The 19,407-nt window shown below is 52.1% G+C and overlaps 2 protein-coding genes across 4 annotated transcripts in view; both read right to left on the bottom strand.

Annotated features, from left to right (window-relative positions):
• Positions 1 to 12,127: 12,127 nt before the first annotated feature.
• On the bottom strand, positions 12,128 to 15,416 carry MTFP1 (mitochondrial fission process 1). Of its 2 annotated transcripts, none has more exons than XM_081037572.1 (4): positions 15,215 to 15,416; positions 14,312 to 14,439; positions 13,751 to 13,986; positions 12,128 to 12,765 (listed from the first exon to the last, which is right to left on the bottom strand). In XM_081037572.1, exons 1-4 carry the CDS (start codon positions 15,279 to 15,281, stop codon positions 12,693 to 12,695), a joined length of 504 nt encoding a protein of 167 aa, XP_080893698.1. In that variant the 5' UTR covers positions 15,282 to 15,416; the 3' UTR covers positions 12,128 to 12,692. The 2 variants fall into 2 exon arrangements, with proteins under 2 accessions (XP_080893698.1, XP_080893699.1); XM_081037573.1 differs by having other exon boundaries at positions 13,751 to 13,983.
• Positions 15,417 to 17,029: 1,613 nt separating this feature from the next.
• Positions 17,030 to 19,407, bottom strand: part of SEC14L2 (SEC14 like lipid binding 2) — a 20,440-nt gene continuing 18,062 nt past the window's right edge. For both annotated transcript variants that reach the window (XM_081037088.1, XM_081037090.1), the window contains exon 12: positions 17,030 to 18,602. In XM_081037088.1, the coding sequence (XP_080893214.1) occupies positions 18,472 to 18,602 (131 nt within the window). In that variant the 3' untranslated portion in view covers positions 17,030 to 18,471. The remainder of the gene's footprint in view (positions 18,603 to 19,407) is intronic.

Genomic DNA, 19,407 nt, shown 5'->3' with positions numbered 1-19,407 from the left:
TTCGCCTCTCCCTAGTGCCCAAATTCCAGAACCCAGGGCCCACGCATCATGATGGCCAATGCTTTCATTTCAGACATAGGGACCCAAGGCCCAAAAGGGAAAGGGTTTGCCCAGTATCCCACAGCTTGAAACAGGGAGTGCTCACATGTATGAGGACAGGTTGTAAAAACAGGATTTCCACACGCTCATCCAGCAGATGACATATCTGGAAGGAAGAACACCAGCCCTGGGTGAGAAGGCCCCTCCTGGGCTCCCATGGTCCTTGACACAGCCATCCGTGTTGAACTATGTTATGCCTCATTTATCTCCCACCAAATGGGCACTGCAGGGAGGAAGCCAGGTCAACCTGTGACTGTCACAGCCCCAGCCCATTATAGGCCCTGGACCTGTGGCACCTCTCCTGTGGCACCTCTTTCTCTGCAGCCACCCAGCCCAGGCTGCTTCTCCAGCAAGAAGCAAACAGCTCTAAGGGAGGGAAAATTCTTCTGATTTTCCCTTATGCACAAGTATTTATTTCCTCACTCCCTCCCTGGTTTAGAACAGGCACAGATTGGAACCCTTGTGTGGTTTTACAATATGGCACCGGATAAGTTACAGTTTGGCCAGACACTTGGATTCTATGTAGCTGTTCGCTTTCACAGGAGAATACAAAGATGTACGTATCATCCTATGCAGAGAAATGTACTTGATAGTAAGTGGGGGGAAACAGGTCCTATAATGGCACATATAACCCTATTTTATAAAACACGACCTTAGCATATGCCTAAGTATTAGTGATTCTCTGAGTTTCAGGATTTTCATTTTCTGTTCTATAAATGAAGTAACGAGTAACATTGAGAACAGCTCTTAAAAGTGTGGCTCTTAGAAAGAGATGTACGGATTTAGGAAATTCTAGCAACATTTTGGGACAATCTCCAAGCAGTGTAAGCTGTCTTTTGTGCTCTGTAGTTCCCGTGATGACAAGGTTATATGTGCCATTACAGGACCTGTTTCCTCTCCCCACTTACTATCAAGTACATTTCTCTGCATAGGATGACTGCAAAGAAAGGACAAACTCCAAGTAGCCCTAGGCTTTTAGCATCCAGATAATCAGAGGCCATGGTACCCAGGTTACACACACATACATACACACACGTAATCACATCTATCAAGAGCTCTCTGGCCTTCCTAATCCCCTTGGTGATCCTTGGGCCACACCTGATCCCAGACTTAATTGTGCACATAGAAATGTGAGACCGTGAGGGCCTCTCTTTTGGTCGGAGCTCAAGCCAGATCCAGGGCTGTGGGTTCTAGGTCTCAGCTCTCAATCCCTTATCCCACTGCCATTCCCGTGTGTCAGGATTGCCAGATAAAAGTATAGGACACCCACTTAACTCTTTAAAATTTAGTATAAATATGTCTCATGTAATGTTTGGGACATATTTATACTACAAAACCCATTGTTTATCTGAAATTCAAATTTAAGCAGAAATCTTGTGTTTTTATTTGCTAAATCTGGAGACTCTATGGGGGGATCCAGTACCCCTTTCCTAGGCTGACCCTCAATTCTGCCCAAAGCAGGCCTGGAAGGGGAGGCAGAGTAACAGGAAGAGAATCTCCACACCTCCCTCTGGGCCTAGGATATCGCCCTCCCCTCATCCTCTTCCACACCATCAAACATGAGCATCTCACTATCCTACCAGGACCAAGGGCCAGACCTGGGGCCCATTGAGAGGGGGACAGTCAAGGGTGACAGAGGGACTCATCAGCTTGGAGAGTGGCCAGAACGAGATTCCTGGGAAGCCATGGAGAGGCTCACACTATGGGACCTTCTTGCTCCTTAAAACCACATTAAAGAATATCTGCCCCATTACTAGAATTTGGGGACAGATGTGTTCTGCCTGAGCAAAGGGCAGAAGTTTCAAAGTCAGCGATGAGTGACAAGACTCTAAGGCCACTGCAGCCACCCTGGCTGGGAAAGACAGCCCAGGTGGACAGGTGAGACCCAGGTAAATTAAAACCAGACACAAAAAATGGTGGGTCATTTACCACCAAGTGCAACAAGACAGACCTCTCCACGTGATTATACCAGTAGCTCAGCTAAGTGAGACCCCACGGTAGGAATGAGCTCTCTGCCCTCCCTGCCTTTCCACCCGCAAATCCACAGACCCCTAATTGAAGACGAAGGTGTACTTCCTCTGGAAGCAGTTCAGGTATTGGCTCTGGGAGCCTACACACTCATCCACGTAGAGTTGGAGTTGGAGTTGGAGTAACTGCTTCTTCTCTGTGTGAACAACTGGCCTCTGAGTAAGCCTACTCCTAACATGACCCCCAGCTCATTCTTTTTACACTCTGGGCTCCTGACCACCTTGCCACACTGCCTCTCTGAGGGACTGTCCCGACCCAGAGAGCCTAGGACAGAGCAATTTTAAAAAGGAGAAAAATTAAAAAATTAAAAAATAAAAAGGAGAAAAATGTTAAGGCATCTGTTGAGTATTTGCTGAGCACCTACTACATGCCAGTCTCTGCCCTAGAGGCCAGGGGGGCAGGGTGAGGGTGGGGTCCTGCCCCCAGGGTGGCCTGGCTGGGGAGCCCAAGCTTCAAGAAGCAGGACTGTCCTGGACTCCCGGAAGGTCCTGCTCAGCCTGGGATGGGCTAAAAGGCTCTCAGACATAGGGTAAAGGTCTGGGGAGAAGAACAGGTGACCCAGTGTCCTGGTGTCCTCGGCGCTCAATGGGGGACACAGCAAGGGACTCTGGGGAAGGGAGCATTGGGAGATGGGTCTGAGTGTTGGAGGGCACTGGCAGAGTGACTCACAGGCCATCAGGATGGGAGTCCCCTCCTCCTTGTATCCCCAGGATCCCAAGTCTGGCTCCTGTAGCAGCCTAGGCCAGGTGCGATGGGACAAGTTATCCTCCAGAGGACTCACCAGGTGCACGGCTGGTGGACGGATGCTTAGCTCAGGGGCAGGGAAGGCAGGAGGAGGACTCCCATCTACCACCCCAGCTCCCAAGGGAACCCCATTTCCCAGACCTTACCAAACAGCAAGATCAGGGCAACCCTCAGAAGCTCCCCAGGGGCGGCCATAATGAAAAGAAACACTGCCCGCCCCCCACAAGCCTCCTTAAATAAGCCCAGAGGAGGCTGGGGAAGGAACGAGCCTTACCTGGAGCCCACAGTTGAGCCAAAGCACAGCTGAGCTGGGCCTAGGCCACGTACTTCCATATTCCCCTACCTGTGCCCCCTACCTGCCTGCAATGTCTCCTGATTTTAGAGAAGGCTCCTCAGTCCTCTTCCCTCACATAGGATTTAATGATAGTAAGAGTCAATGCTGATAGAAGACTTACAGCATAGCGGACTTAATTTTTTTTTTTTTAACTTTATCAGGGTGATAATGGTTAGTAAAGTTACATGGGTTTCAGGTGTACAATTCTGTATTACATCATCTATAAATCCCATTGTGTGTTCACCACTCAGAGTCAGTTCTCCTTCCATCACCATATATTTGATCCCCCTTACCCTCATCTCCCACCCCCCACCCCCCTTAGCCTCTGGTAACCACTAAACTATTGTCTGTGTCTATGAGTTTTTGTTTCTCATTTGTTTGTCTTGTTCTTTTGTTGTTTTTGGTTTATATACCACATATCAGTGAAATCATATGTCTCTCTGCTTTTTCTGTCTGACTTATTTCGCTTAGCATTATACTCTCAAGATCCATCCATGTTGTCACAAATGTTCCTATTTCATCTTTTCTTACCGCCGAATAGTATTCCATTGTGTATATATACCACAACTTCTTTATCCATTCATCTATCGAAGGACATTTTGGTTGTTTCCAGGTCTTGGCCACCGCAAATAAAGCTGCAATGAACATTGGAGGACACATGTTTGGGGACAGAGCCAGGAGTGCAGTTTCCAGGCTCTCGGCCTCACGTGGAAAGGTGCTGGTTCAGGTAGTAAATGGCCTTCAACTGTGATTGGATGGCCATCAGCTGTGGCTAGTTGGCCGTCAGCTGTAACCCGTAAGCCATTGGCCACTAATATAACGGCTGTGGCTACGCTAGCAGAAAAAATGGAAATGGAGGCTAGCAAGAAGATGGCGGCTGAGCTAGCAAGAGCGGATTGCAGAGGCGGATGCCGCCAGCGAGAATATAGTGGTATGACTCCCCTACCTATGGCTCCGTGGGTGTTCCTTTTTGGCCTCGCCAGGTCCTGCATTCTTAAGTGGGGAGCGGGAGCAGAGACCCCGCAGGCCGCCCTGCATGACAACGTGTCTTTATGGATAAATGTCTTCAGATTTTTTGGGTGGATACCCAGGAGAGGGATTGCTGGGTCATATGGTAATTCTATGCATAATTTTTTGAGGAAACTCCACACTGCCTAATTTTTTTAAGGACGATAATGGTGGCATTATCACAGGCTCTTATGCAGGTAACACCACACAATGCTTACCAAAGTGCCTGGCACATACTAGGAGCTCCATTCATGTTCTCTGTCGGTGTCATTTCCTAACTCCTGTCGATAGGGAGGAGGGACCATGATTATGTAGGCTGCTGTACAGCAAGATGATTCTGTCTGAGGGGCTTAAAGGGGCTCATGGAGCAGGCACCCTTACAGCTGGGCCTTCAAGGCTGGGAACAGAGGGAAATGGGGATGGAGAGGGCATTCCTGGCAGATGGCATGGCCTGAGCAAAGGCACAGAAGGCACATTCCCGGTATACCCAGGGAATGGGGTCAGCGGAGGCATGACTGTGGGTGCAGGGATGTGGCATGGTGAGAGATGAGCCTGCCAAGCCTGGAGGTTCTGAATGCCAGATTGAGGTGTTCAGACTGGGGCCTGGCAGCTGTCAGAATAGAGGAGGGCACCTGGGGAGATTCAGCCATCAGCATGATCAGTTTAGAAGGTTGCTTTTTGCATTGGCACTTAAGGAGTTCCCAAGATTTTAGTTCGTACAAATAAGACCATGACAATTACTCTTAGATACACATCTAATAATCATCCAATTATTTCCTGTAAATAAATTCCCAGGAGTGGAATCCCTGAACCATATAATTGGCATACTTTATATCTGGGTTAATCCGTGATGGAACAATTTAGTCGTTCACCCTGGAGTAATGTCTCTTGCTACATTAATAATACCCAATGTTTGTGGAGTTCTCTCTGTGAGTCCCATGGCTAAATACTCTGGAGCCATTTCTCCTGTAATCCTCACAGCAGCTTCAGTGTGTCAGCCCAGTGGGTCCCCATAGCTAGACTGGAGGGCAACTCTGTACAGTGAGGAAACCGGTTCAGAGAGGTTAGGTAATTTGCCCGTGGTCACACAGCCTGTAAGTCAGCTCTGCCCCTGACTGTGTAGAGAACTATGGGCAGGAAGTCAGTAGGCATGGAATCAGTACTGGGTTAGGGAGCAGAGGTCTGGAGAGGAGGGTGGGAGGGGACTATGTGAGCTGCGCCAGTGATGCCAACTCCAGGAAACAGAGACCTAACCATGATGTGGTGGTAAAGAGTAAATGAGATACATCACAGGGAGCACTTAGCATAGGACCTGGCACACACTAACAGATACTGTTCTGAACAACCCTGGCGGAAATTTGAAACAGCCAACAGAAGCCTGTTGGGAGGTGCTGCCCCCTTACGGCGCTGATGAGCATTGCATGAAGGTGGCCACCGAGGGACGCACCTCCCAGCGTGCTCTAGGACAAAGGCTGAGGATGGGAAATTACTGCTCTCCCCCAATCTTAGCAGGGGTGTGCTGCATCTTCCCAGGCAATGGGGGAAGGGTTGGTGTGGAGGGACCCCAGAAAAGACTCCCAAGCCAGCCCCTAAGGGGCCTGAGGCTTCCTTAAAGGGGTGAACTGAGGAAGGGTGTTTTGTCGTGGAGGAGGGTGGGTGTGCGGGCAGGAAGGAGTAAGGGCGAGGCTGAAAGGAAGTGCCCCAATTGGAGGGAACAGTGTATGAGAAAGCCCAGTCAAGAGAAATGCTAAATCCAAGAAACCAAAAAGGACAGCATGGCTGAAATAAAATTGGGGGTGGGGGACAAGGACGGGGTTGTCCAGGTCACGCAAGGCTCTGAGAGCCACCACAGGAGTTTGGACTTGGTTCTGAATGTTCGAAGAAGTGGTTAGCCAGATAGAAAAGCTTGGAAAGGGGCAAGCCCGAGGCTGCTGCCCTCATCCAGGCCTGCAAGGGACAGATAGGAAATGTGATAGCAAAACCTTGGAGACAGAAGCTACAGGAGTAAGAGGGAACAGCCAGGGAGGAGGAAGAAGGGTCTGAACCCAAGTATCAGGTGCTAGGGTCGCAGCCAGGGGTGGGAGGAAACCTGGAGCCAGGGTTCTGGACAAGCCGGGGCTGTAGCCCAGGCTGCCTTCTCTTCTCCCTGTATTGGGAAAGGATAGAGCAGACCAGGGCTGCCTCTTACCTGTGACCCTATAGGCTGTGAGGCCTCTGCCAGGTCACTTGGCCTCTCTGATATTTAGAATGGGGGTCTGGAAAGGGGAGTAGTGCTACTGATCCATCTCCTGGGTTAGCAGGAGAGCCAGAACAGTGGTGCGCTGGTAAATGTTTAACCACTGGCTCCCCAGAGCAGGGAGACCCTGATTTGTTGATCTCCGTGGTGTAAATATTCCCATCATGGCCTACGTCAAGCTACCCAAGTAAACTCATGGTACACAGAGTTGAGAAGCAGTGTGTACACTACAAGAAGGCATGTCCACCAAATAAATACAAGAGATGTAAATAACCTCAAAAGTATAGATAACAGTTCAATCTAGTAAAATAATTAGGAAGCAATAAATTTTGATGGGGTGGCCAGTTACCTCAGTGGTTAGAGCACAACGCTCATAACACCAAGGTCTCTGGTTCAATTCCCACATGGGCCAGTGAGCTGTGCCCTCCAAAACTAGATTGAAAAAAAAAACAACAACTTGACTTGGAGCTGAGGTGCGCCCCCCACAACTAGATTGAAAAACAATGACTTGGCACGGAGCTGATGGGTCCTGGAAAAACACACTATTCCCCAATTAAAAAAAATAAATTAAATAAATACATTTTGAATATTTACTACCTGTGGGGCTTTTTTTTTTTTTTGGCTTAATTGTTTTTTGAGATATAATTGATATGTACATCATACTAATTTCAGGTATATAGCAATGATTTGATATTTGTATATGTTGGAGGGAACAGAGTATGAGAAAGCCCAGTCAAAATGATCACCACCAAAGTCTAGTTAACATTCATCATCACACAGAATTACATTTTTTTTCTTGTGATGAGAACTTATTCCTAGCTTTGTTTTCTTATATAATGTATTTAAGCCTAAGTTTATACATTGTTTATTTTTTTATATTGTTTAATTTTTAATAATGGCTGTGTTTAACCAGGAGCTCACGAAACTCCTGAGATGTTAATGATTGGTTCTGGCCCCTGTGAGCAGCTCTAGCATACCATGCATTGGCCCACAGCAAAAGAACGTACAAAGTGGACCTCCAAGAGGGCCCAGAAAAGGCCCAACCTCAGCCCTAGGGGGCTGCTGGGCCGTTGAGCAAACATTAAAGAACAGAGAAGCACCCTGAGCCCAGGCAGGCCACAGGTTTGCCCATCACCTCACTGCTCCTGCCCAAACCTACCTGTGGCACACACAGGACCTGCTCATGTCTACGAGCATCACCTCGCAGGAAGCCCAACACTCACCCCTGTTCTGGGGGCCTCGTTTCCCTGCCTCAGGAAAATCACGAGTGCTGAAGTCATTGGTGAACATCTCTTTATTGTAAAACTGGTAGGTGCTGTGGGCTCCTTAGACCCCGCTGTCCAGACCTGTAGTTAGACGTGCCACAAGGCTCTCGGCCCTGAGTCAGCAGCAGTGAGTGATGGATGATGGGGAAACCTATGCCAGGGAGATGTCAACACCACCATGAGCAGAGGCCCTGTCATCAGTATCAGTGAGCCAGGGAGACGTCCTGGTATGAGGGGCAGAGGCTGGTCAAACCCCAGAGGGGCCAAAAGTCCATTCCCAACATACCTCACACTGCCCATTCCAGGCCAAGACACTTGTGTTGATCCAGCCAGCCATGGGAAACTATTACAGGAGGGGCAAGCTCTTTTGCAAGTTAATCTGAGCCACTTTAAGCCTCAGTTTCCTCACCTCCCCGGCAATTAAGAGAAGTTATGTATATCGAATGCTGGTTACAGGGTAGGGCATACAATACACCTTTGGTAAATGTGGCTCGCCTCTTTGTATCCCTGTGGAAGGAACAGGACTTCTTGGCAGCATCAGATGGGAACTTTGGGTCCGAGACCAGTGGTTGGCAGTGTACATAAACCTGTGGTGGGGACCTAGGAGATCTAGGCTGAGCAATCTTTGGAAAGTGGGGGGTGAGGAAACCAAGACCCTAAGGACACTCACATCATCTCAGGAGTATTGATAAAACTGAAGCCTTGGAAGCAGAGCTTCAATCTCTCGGGGATATCTCGGGGCAGGAAGTGGGAACAGGCATCCTGGCCATGCACCAGACACCTGGAAGGCTCGGGCCAGGAGGTCAGCAGAACCCAGAGAGCAACCCTGAAATGGGGTCTGGTCTGGCCCTGCTTCAACACCACCGCACACCATCATTTGTTGAGAATTCTGCATGTCAGGCACTGAGCTAAGCTTTGCCCCATTCAATCTACACAACAGCGCTGGGAAGATTCTGACACTATCCCCACTTCACGGAGGGGCTCCAGAGGCCAAAGGGCCAGTAAAGGGATCTTGCTCCCTGACCCGGAGGGGACCACCCAACAACTCCCAGAGGGCACCAACTGGGGATCTTTCCCTTCTGGCCCTGGCTGGTGGGACAGCCCCTGTCCCACCCTTCCCAGAGACACCACCCTTTGAATAGTCCCATCCTACCTTGCACCCTTCCCTAGGTCCAGTACCCATGATGCCTGATGAGGCTGTAATGCATAGGCACCACTGCCAGATCCTGGCTGGGGCTGGTGACACACTAGTTCCCATCTAGCTGTAAGGGCTGATGGGAGCTACCAATCATAGAAAATTCCACATGGAGCTCAGAGCCCAGGAAGATGGTGCTGGTGTCGGCTGGGTATGGAGCCTCCAGCACGGCTCCATCCTGGGCTAGAAAGAAAACCAGATGGGGTGGACATGAAGCCAAGACACTGAAGGGCTTGTCCAAGGCCACCCAGCAAGAGAGAAAAGCAGGCAAACCAGGGCCAGGTCCCTTGAGGCCCAGTGTCCCTCTGACCCTGCCACCTGGCCCTTCCTTTATTCCTGCTCTCACCAGAAGAGGAGGAACAGGAGTCCCTGAGCCAGGGGTTCCCTTTCCCTTGTGTTCTGCTCAGCCCATGTCCCTTACCTGTAGGAAGGGACGAACCAGGCTAAAGTTGCACACTAAAGTCCAGATGTCCAACCCCAGCCAGGAAGCCAGTCCCTCAAGGAGGCTGGGACAAGGTGGGGAGCTCCGGGCTAGCAGAGAAGAAAGTAGGGGCTAATCTAGAAAACACAGAAGGCCCATGACAAGTCCCCCAGGGCAGTCCAGGCAGGCATGAGGACAGGAGAGAAGGGGCCAGGACAATTCAAGGATTCCAAATTCAGGCTCCCAGGTGAGCCCACCCGGCTCTGCATCAGGCTCACACCAAGAGGCTCATGTGTCAGTGCCCACTGCCCCGCTTGCTGGAGGGGAAGACCCCACCCAACCCATCCTTCTTCCTCCTGTGGGACCTCCAGGAGTCAGGGTCCAAGCCCGGCTAAGGGCTGGGCAGTGCTCACCACCAGACTGTACAGTGGACTCGATGGCCAAAGGCGGCAATAGGGGTCTGCTCCAAGTGTGTAGGTGGGGAGGCATGGACCATGTCAGCAAAGAATCTTCCTGAATATCTGGGGGGACACTAGCTCCTTAAGATGGTGCAGAAAGCCAGAACAGGTACAACCCCAGCTTGGCCCTCGCCTGATCGTCATCACCCTTCCTGGGCCTGTTTCCTGTCTAAGTCCTGTTCAAGATCCCTGTCTTGCTCAAAAACCTGTTTTGCTCTGGAGAATGATGTGCTAAGTTGCAGCTGGTGGTTAGACGATGGGGCATTCCCTTCGGTGAACCTGTTTCATTGTCTGGAAAACGGGGGCGTTAGGTCTACCTCCTCGTGGGGCTAATTGAGGATGCGAAGAACAATACAAGTCGTGGGCACATGTAAACACAGATGATCAATGGTGAGTACATCATCCTCCTGCTTACCCAATTCTGTAGCAATCCAGGCCTCTGCTTCTTTTAGAGAAAGGAGCTGAGATTCAGACAAGCTGACTTGTCCAAGACCACAGAGCAAGTCAGTATGATCTGATTCCACCCCTTTGTCCAGCCCAGACACCCCAGCTCTGCCTCACTTCCCCCAGAACCTCCCAGGTACCCCCAGCTCCTGGCAGTCCCCATTAGCCTCACCAGCTGGAGGAAGCCACAAGCTTTGAATGGGGCAACAAAAACCACGTAGCCAGGCATGACAGGGGCCGAGGAGGGCATGCAGGTGCCAAGGCACAGGTGGCAGGCATCGAGTTGGGGCTCCGTCCTCACCGCTGGGATGATGTCCGTCTGATTACATGCCTGCAAGAGACCATCCCCTGGCAGTCCAGCCCAGGCTGGTGCAGCCAGAGAAGGGCCTTAGTGAGGACACGGCCAGTAGACCCTGCCCAGAAACCTTCCCCAGTGTGCCCTTCCCCTATCAACCTGTCCATCTCTGGAACAAAGCAGGGAGTGGGGTAAGGTGTGTGTGTTGGGGGACAGCTGGGGGGAGTTTCTCCCTGCCACAGACATTCCGTCCACAGATCTTCTCTCCACTAGCCTAGTCTGAGAATGCCTGCAAGTGTGAGCACCTACTATGTGCTAGGCACTTGCACCCCAGTAGTTCTTTACTAAGCAGGACCACCAATGGGGCAGCCGAGGCTAGAGGGGACCCATAGTAGGGCAGAGCTGAGGGGCAACAACAGAAGGGGCATTGGGGCAGATTCTGAAGGAAGTTCAGTGCTGGCCAAGAGGAAAAGGATTTCCAGCTGAGGAACGTGGCGGGGGAAGAGGCTCTGATGGCAGGTGATAGGTAGGCACACAAGGCTGGGGCCAGGCTGAGAGCTTAGACTGTGCCCAAGAGCACAGAAGCCTGACTCTGACCTGGATGGCTCCCAGCTTTAGTGGGGGCCCAAAGGGTAGAAGGTGGAGAGAAGTGAACATCAATTGGTGGCAGAACCCAGATGTCATAGGGATGCAGGTGTGGGTGTGGCCCTGGGGGGAGATGATACTGGAATAGAGAGCAGTGTGGGAGGAGGGAGAGAGAGGGTTGGGGAGTAAGGGGGCTCAGAGCATTTAAGGGAGCTGGGGGAGCAGCAGGAAACTGGGCAGAGGTCATGGGGGAGTAGGAAAGGGACCCTACCAGTGCAGGGTGAGAAAGGGCGCAGAGAAAGGCCCACCCTGACCCTTCAGGGACCCCAACTCTGGGGCAGGCCACTGGACTCACCCTGCAGCTGCAGACACCTCAAGAACAGGAGGAGCCACAACCCCCCAGCCCCCGTCCTATCTAACCAACAGTCCTACATGGCCCCCCAGCCCCTGTAAGTCCCCATCCAGGATCAGCTGGTCTCTTAGGGGACGGGTTAGCCCAGTGGGCTGCCCCTGAGCTGTGAAGGTGGGGCCACAGGGTCTTCACCCTAACTGATTTGTGGCTGGGGCAGGGCTGAGCATGAGGGTCCCGGTCCTGCTTCTGCCCAGGTCCCACCTTCAAGGGGGGACAGGCAGAGAGGCAGGTAAGTGGGGTGGGGGACAGCCCCTGGATCACCCTTTTCTCCAGGATTCCTGAGTCCCCTAATGGGAGGCCCATGTGATACTCATATGGGGGCTGTCTTCATCTCAGGCAACTTCAGGTGGCATCTGCCCAACAGGCTCCCCTCCCAGAAGTGTGGGTGCCTTAGGAGGCTTGCAGAAAGAGGGCAATGCCTTACCCCACGGAAGCTGCAGTGCCAAGGGTGGACTCCCAGGCCACTGCAGGAGAGTGCCGGTGGACTGGAGGGGCCAGACAGACCCGGTGCTAGACAGAGTGACGCCTGGCCCGTGGTGTCAGCCCCAGCCCTGCTCACCACCACATCGCTGCTCATTCCCAACAGAAAAGGAGAAGAAAACGCAATGTCGTAAGGATTTATTGGACCAGGGCTGTCCTGCCTTCCAGGCAGGCCGCAGCAGCCCCACCCCAGGGACAGGCTGGCCAGAGAATCAGCCCTCAGGGTCCCCGCTACTGCACTCCTGCCTTCCTCCCGGGGCCTCCTGTTCCTCCGTCCAGCCACACTGCCAAGGGGGGACTCGGCCAAGCCACTGGGAGTCCTGGGTCCCCAGCGTGCCAACTGATATTGGCCATAGTCCTTGCCCTCTGTGGGCCTCAGTCCCCTTATCCTCCATGGGAGGACGCTGCTTTCCTGTCAAAAGACAGGGCTGGGCCCGCCCAGGGTCCACTCCCACTTAGTATGATGAATTTCATGGAGGGAGACGGGGTTCAGGTCCCACGCTGTCTGCAAGTCGCTGTGGCCGCTGCTCCCTGAGGCCTTTGTCTCTCAGTTTCCATCCAGCTCAAACCCACTCAGGTGCCAGGGCCTCAGACCCCAGGGAGCCAGGCATCGCATCCCCCATCAGGAGGAGGCAGTTAGAACAGAGCAGGGAGTGGGCCAACCCCCAGGCCCGGTGCCAGGGTGGGATCAGGAGGAGCTGGGCTTCTGCGCTGAGGGATAGAGCTTGCGCAGGCTGGAGTCCAGGAGGAAGTCCACCGACCTGTGGGGCAGCGGAGGGTGATGAGCAAGCGGCCAAGGGGTGCTCATGGGGGAACGGGAGGCAGGTGGTCAGGGCTAGGGAAGGGACTCCCAGATGCATGCACAGATACCATCCAAGTGGCAGCCTTCGCGCTCTTCTTCTCAGTTGGAGAAACTGAGGCACAGACTGGCTAAAAGACTCACTGAGGGCCTCAGTGTCAGCTACGTTCCCTTGGGGAAAGACTCGTCCTCCTACTCTATGTTGGTCTGGCCCTATCTCTGGTTCTAAGCGCAGGCACATGACCCAAGTCTGGCAAATCAGAAAAGTGGAAATGGCTCAGGGGTGGGCACCCTTGGGCCCAATGGACAATGACAGGATAGACCAATGGCAGTCTTCCTTTGGATTTTTGCAGTCACTAGTAAGAAGATCCCTATGGGGCTTGCTAAGCTGGTAGGATGGAAGCTGGGGGCTGCTGGGGGGCCATCTCTGCTCCCATGAGGGGAAAGTGAGTGAAGCCAACATGGGGTCAGGCAGGGGCAGCAGGATGAGGAGACCCAGCCCCCTAATGACATCATTTGGGTGCCTAGATCCAGCCATGCCTGAAAACAGCATAACTAGATTTTTCAGTTTCACGAAACAATTCCTACTTAATTCAATTTTAGTTGGGCTTCTGTCACCAAAACCTCCACAAACCTATCCCCTCCAGGGTGCACCTGTTCCTGCCTGCCTCTGCTGATTTTGTAACACTAAGACTTTTTGTTGTTTTTTTCTGCCAATTTACTTGTCCTCTGTCCCATGCCCTCCAGGCACCCCCCCCCAGCCTTATTGCCAAAGTACCTGCCAGATCATATGACAAGGGCATCGGCTATCCTTTCTACCTCTGGAGCCCTGAGTGCCAGCCCTGCCTCTGCTACTCTGTGCAAAGTGGGTACACACACTCCACACCTCTCAAGGCGTATCCCCCCGTTCGAAGTGGATGGCCCCTAAGGCTGGGAGCAGCGCCCACCTGTCAATGGGATGGATGATGACGGGGATGGCCAATAGTCCCAGTGCAGTGGTGGTCCACTTCCGGACGGCCAGAGGCCAGCGGGTGGCAGTACCCAGCATGTAGAGAGAGGCAGCACACACACGGTTGATAGTGAATCCTGGGATGGCCACAGAGGCCAGAGCCTGCCACACGAAGGTGTCCACCACGGCTATGGTCACCCTGGTGCTGCGACCTTCTTCAGGGCTTGGCACCTGCTAGGCACAAGAAACACTGAAACCGGTAGGAACAGAGGCAGGAAACCCTGTAGAAAAGGGGTATGAGGCTGAACCAGAGTGAGGGCAGTGGTGGGCAGGGACAGACCACAAGAGTGTTAAATTCTGGACTGTACCACATATAGGGATGAGGGGTGGACTCGTCCATATCCAGAACTGGGGTAAAGACTGCACTAGGCGAGGTTGTGGGGATTGGACTGTCCCACGTGCTTTTACCACGGTAACTTTACCACATGCAAGGCTGTGGACTGAACCACAAGGGGGGGGCGGACTGGGGTGGGGGTTTGCGTGGCAGGCTAACACTCACCTCTCCTGCCTTCTTGCCTTTGTCAATGGCATCGGCCAGTACGTAGGAGCTGGACACACCATAGCTCAGCCACACCACAGCTGCTGGCACCATGGAGCGGAAGGCTTCCCCCACCTCATTGGCGTAGCCTGATTAGGAGGGGACATTTAATTCCAGGGCCCATGGATTGCTCCACAGTGGGGCACTCCATCGAGCTAGTTCCAATCCCAGCCTGTAAGCAGTAGCTGGATAACCTTAGACAAGTGATTTTACCTCTCTGATCCCGTTTCCCAGCCTATAAAATGGCACCCATGATGCCTACTTTGACTTTAGGGCCATAGTGGGTGAGCTGAGTCCAGTCACCGTTATCACTCACTCGCTTGCCTTCCTAGTCTTGGTTCCAGAAGAATGCACTAATGGAGAAACTGGCAGCAACAGAAACTGACCAAGGGCAGTCCCACTGACCAGGCACTCACCATGTGCCAGGCCTTTCTGTGCCTTAATCTTAGTCTACCCTTACCACTACCACCAAATGAGAGAGGCCCTGTGTTCCTCTTTTTGCTGAGGAGGAAACTGAAGCTCAGACAGAGCCAATGAGGTAAAATAGGAGCCCAGATGCTCTGGCTATTCAGCAAGTGCCCAGGGCATGCTGGGAGAGGGCCCCCCACTCACCCTGTTCCTCCTAGCAGGGTCCGAGCTTCCACCTAGGAGACTGGACCAGCAGAGACCTCACGGGCAGGCTGGGCCAACCAGAGCTGTGTGACCTTGGGCAAGTCCCTAGCCCTCTCTGAGTTGTCTCTGGCCCGGGCAGAATGAGAACTAAGATCCTCCCACCTTCTCCAGGACCCAGACTGGCGGCCAGCGACCCCTGTTTGGCATAGCTACGTGGTGGGGGAGTCGCTGTGCCCCTCGCCCCGCTCTCACCCAGGTATCGCACCCACGTGTCCCGGTAAAGGTCGCGCTCGGCATCCCGAGGGGGCGACTCGGACATGGCGCTTCTGCCGCCGTCCTGGTCACTGCAGCCTGTGCTGCCACCGCTGCCGCCTCAGCTTCCACTAGCTCTCCTGTCCAAAGCAGCGGGACCGTTGGAAGGTCCCAGACTGAAGGACAGACAGGTCGTGCTGTCCCCGCCAGCAGGGAGCGTCTGTAAATTCCTCCGCGCACCGAAGCCCCTACCCAGGCTTAGGTTTTACAGATTAATTTTCTTCATGTTTTCTCAGCGGTTGAGCGGTTGGCACCATCGTCTCCCAGGACTGACTATAGTTTGGCAGCCATAGAGACCGGGATTCAAATGGTTTATGCTACACTTCCTAGCTGTGTGACCTGGAGTAAGAGCCTGTACTTCTCTGAGCCTCACTCCATTCGTTACATGGGGAACAGGGCAGCGTTCACTCTTAGGACGAGGATTAATTATAACTCATCGTTAATTGTGTTTACTACAGGCCAGACCGTTGGCCAAAGACTAACAGCTAAAGACTTGACCAGCTAAAGAAAGACTCTAGACAGATTACTTCCTTAAACCTTCCCACCAACCTGTGACCCCCCCCCACTTTACAGATGGGGAAATAGAGGCACAGAAAATATGGGTCACTTTCCCAGGTCATACAACTGCTAAGTGGTGAAGCCTGAATTGACTTCAGAGCCTGTGCTCTTAGATGAGCTCGGTAAATGAGGCTGGGAGAGTGAATGGTGGGCATCCTGGCCAGGTGGGTGTGGGCAGGTGGGTCCGTATGCCCCTAGACAGAGCCTCTTGGGGGCAGGACCTTGGATGAATTAATGAATGAATAAATGAGGCCAGGGAAACAGGGTTGGGGTACAAGACTTCAGGGAAATGATCAGAACAGAATGAGGGGACTTGGCAATTAGTGATTACCAAGGAGGGAGCTCTTCCCCTCCCTCCTGAGTGCAGTTGAGTGCAGTTTTGTGAATCCTGTGAGGGTATCAGTGAGCAAAGACACAGCCATTATGAACAAGCAGAGACAAGCAGTTCTGAGTTCAAATCCCAGTTGTTCTATTAGCTGTTAGTCACGTCTGTAAACAAATGAGCAGCTCACTTGTACCAGGCTCTTTTCTAAATGCCTTACACGTATTATTTCCTTGAATATTTGCAACAAGGCGTAAGCAGAGTTGTTGCGTGGTACCCAGCAGGCGCTCATTAAAGAATTAGCTTTTATTATCATCAAGTAAAAATGGGGAAAATGAAGACCACTGACTCCCTTGAGGACCCCGTTTACAGCCCTGGGCGTCGCTGTCTCTTAGCGGTGACTTCGCAGGAAGCTGGGCTCCGGGCTCAAAACCCCTGAAACATTGGCAGTGCCGGCGCGGAATTAGGAGAGAGTCCCTAAGACCACGTGGTCGTCTCTTCCCCGCCTCCCTCCCACTCAGGGCCCACTGCGGGCGCTGAGCGAGCTCGCCAAACCCGCACGTGTCAGCGAGCAGGAACCCTCGGCACTCATTGACAAGTCCGAGTGGGCGGGGCCTCCGCCCTGACCGTGAAGGCGACCAGAAGTACCCTTACTGCCCTTAGCAAAGATGGCGGAAGACAGCCCACCAGCTGGGCCAATCAAGAGGCAAGTTGGCCGTTGGGCCCCATGGGAAAGTACACGCCAGAGGAGTAGACGGTGGTTTCTGTGCATGCGCCCCGCCTACTAGCTGTTAAGTGTTGCTAGGTTCCTGAGGCAGAGCTTGGAGTGATGGACAGCGAGGAGCGAGGCGGTAGGCATTGACTTCCACTCCCTGTGCGCTGAACGTTGCTTTATTCATTGGTTAATTTTGCTAACAGAGCGTTGTAAACCAAAGTCGGGATGTCCTCCTGAGGGTTCTGCCCTAGCGGCCTATGGCCCCCTCAGGTCCGCGCCGGCCCTGCCCCTCCTCCAGCTCCTTCAGCTTCGCCGGACCAGCTCCCCAGGCTGAGCCTCCTTCCCATATTCTCTGCAGCCCAGGACGTGGTGTGCGTTTGCAGGACATGGGGTTAGGACAAGAGCTATGGTTGCCCAGAGCTGGTGCCCTCCACCTCCTGGTCGCTGAGCGCCCCAGTGGCCATCTATGGCTATTCCTGCTTGTCACCGTGGATGGAGGGGCCGAGGCTATTTGTGGCTGCCTCCAGCTCCCGGCTCTGCCAGATGCTGGCCTGGCCTTTGGCCTCCTGCCTGGGCAGCTGCCCCACCAGGCACTAGGAACCCGTGGCACCCACCAAAGGCCTCCCACAGAAATGGAACTGCCAAGGCCTTGTTTAGGTCCATCAGGAAGCGAGTTGGCCAGCACCGTGGGAAACAAACTGGCAAATGCTCTCACTGAGTTCTACTGTCTGGATCCCACTTGTCATTTTTGTGTAGGAGGCTCAAATGGAGAGTTAGTTGAAGGGAAGCTGCCACACTGAAAAGGGCAGTGGAAGCGTCGGGGCACACCCATCCCCAGCCGCCCTGCCCAGAGCTGGGTTCCCTGGAGGTAATTTTCCTGTGCTTTGTTTTCATTGGAGGATAGTGGCTGGGTACCAAAGCTCACTGTCCCGGGAAGCTCTGAATCAATGACAATCATTAGTAATTAAAGAGGCAGCCAGTGGGCCCAGGAGTTGCTGAAGCTCTCACTCAAGGTGATGGAAAGGCCTGCCTGTCTACCCCTGAGTGGGAAGATCTATGCTGACTCTTGGCCACCTCCTGACACCTGAGGAAAGCCAAAGACCCCCATCCTCAATGATAGGAAGTCTAGAAGGGCCTCTGAGCCCCACCATAATTCTAGCAACCGGCTACCTTGTTACTCCTTATTATGATCTAGCCTTACACGTTCATTTGGCTGCAAGTTCCTCCCCTGCTGCTGGCTTCCCTGAAGTATTAAGTCTCAATCTCTCCCCATTTTTCTAATTTCTTCCCTGCTGCCATCCCATGACAACCCCTTCGTTTCTCAGCTGTCACAAGTAGGTGATGTGGACACAGCTTACAGGACAAATAGATCCTGTCACGGTGCCCAGCCCCTGGGGAATTCTTAGTAAACTAAACGGCAAGGAGACCCCCTCCTGTTACTCTCCCTCTTCCTAATTTTGAGGTGAAAGCTCCCCAGATCCAGCTGAGGTCTTTCTTCTGCCCAGTTTCTTTGGGTGTCAGGGTGCTGGAAAATGACTGCTGTAAGGGATAGAAACTGACAGGGAGACACTGAGGGAGCCAGGCCTGCTGTGGGAGGAGGCATTACTTTGGGGTGACTGACCCCAGCTCTTGTATCTTCTCTTCTGAAGCTTTGTCAGGAAGCAGGACCTCCACAGTGAAACTGACTTTCTTGGCATGAATGAAGCTGTAGGTGTTGTCAAACCGCAGGACATCTGAGGGGAGGCAGAAAACCAGACATTCAGGGGACATTCAGGGGATAAGGATTGTTGTTGACGGAGCGAGGCAGTGTGTTAGGTAATGAGAATGAAGACGGTAGGAGCAATGGTCCTTCACCTTTTGCAACTGAGTCTAGCTGCATTGACAAGATGTTCACGGAGAGAAAACAATATGACAGAATATACCAAGTGCCAGAAGAGTGAGAGAGACACCCACATCTTGGAAAGATGTAACAGCCTGGAAAGAGAGGATTCTATAGACTGAAATCATGTGAAAGGCTTTTTAGAGGAGTTAGAGCTTGAACTAGGCATTGAAAAAGGAGGATTAGAACTCATAGCTGGAGTAGTTGTTACAACAATAATAGTAAAGGTAACAGCGGCTATTTATGTGTCTCAGCACTGGGTTGGTCATATATATATATATATATATATATATATATATATATATATATATATATATAATTTTACTACTTAAAATAACTCTGAGTTCAGCATTAGTCCTGTTTTATATTCTATAAAAAAAGGAGGTCACTATGTCACAGTGAAGAAGTGATAGAAGTGGAATTTCCCTCTGGTTTGCATTGCTGTCTGAAAAGTCCGGCCCTGTTCAGTTTCTGACAAAAGGTAAACTGCAGACTTTTTGAACTAGAAATTTATCCCATAGAAATATAAATGGGCAAAGATGCTCATTGCATCCCTGTTTGTAAGACTAAAAGTTTGGGAAAAGTCAAATAAATGTTCAAAGAAGAATTGCTTAAAATGTTTATATTGTAATCTGTATGATGAAATACTTTTCAGATAT

The sequence above is a fragment of the Rhinolophus hipposideros genome (assembly GCF_964194185.1).
Source record: "Rhinolophus hipposideros genome assembly, chromosome: 24".
Taxonomy (NCBI): Eukaryota; Metazoa; Chordata; class Mammalia; order Chiroptera; family Rhinolophidae; genus Rhinolophus; species Rhinolophus hipposideros.
The sequence above is the reverse complement of the archived record's forward strand: the minus strand, read 5'-3'. Positions and strand labels throughout refer to the sequence as shown.

Bases quoted from the DNA above. Each gene is read 5' to 3' on its own strand.
- MTFP1 (XM_081037572.1), bottom strand. From the start codon at position 15,281: ATGTCCGAGTCGCCCCCTCGGGATGCCGAGCGCGACCTTTACCGGGAC. The intron at 14,440-15,214 runs GTGAGAGCGGGG...CCTCCTAATCAG, and splicing joins CACGTGGGTGCGATACCTGG to GCTACGCCAATGAGGTGGGG. The intron at 13,987-14,311 runs GTGAGTGTTAGC...TCTTGTGCCTAG, and splicing joins AAGGCAAGAAGGCAGGAGAG to CAGGTGCCAAGCCCTGAAGA.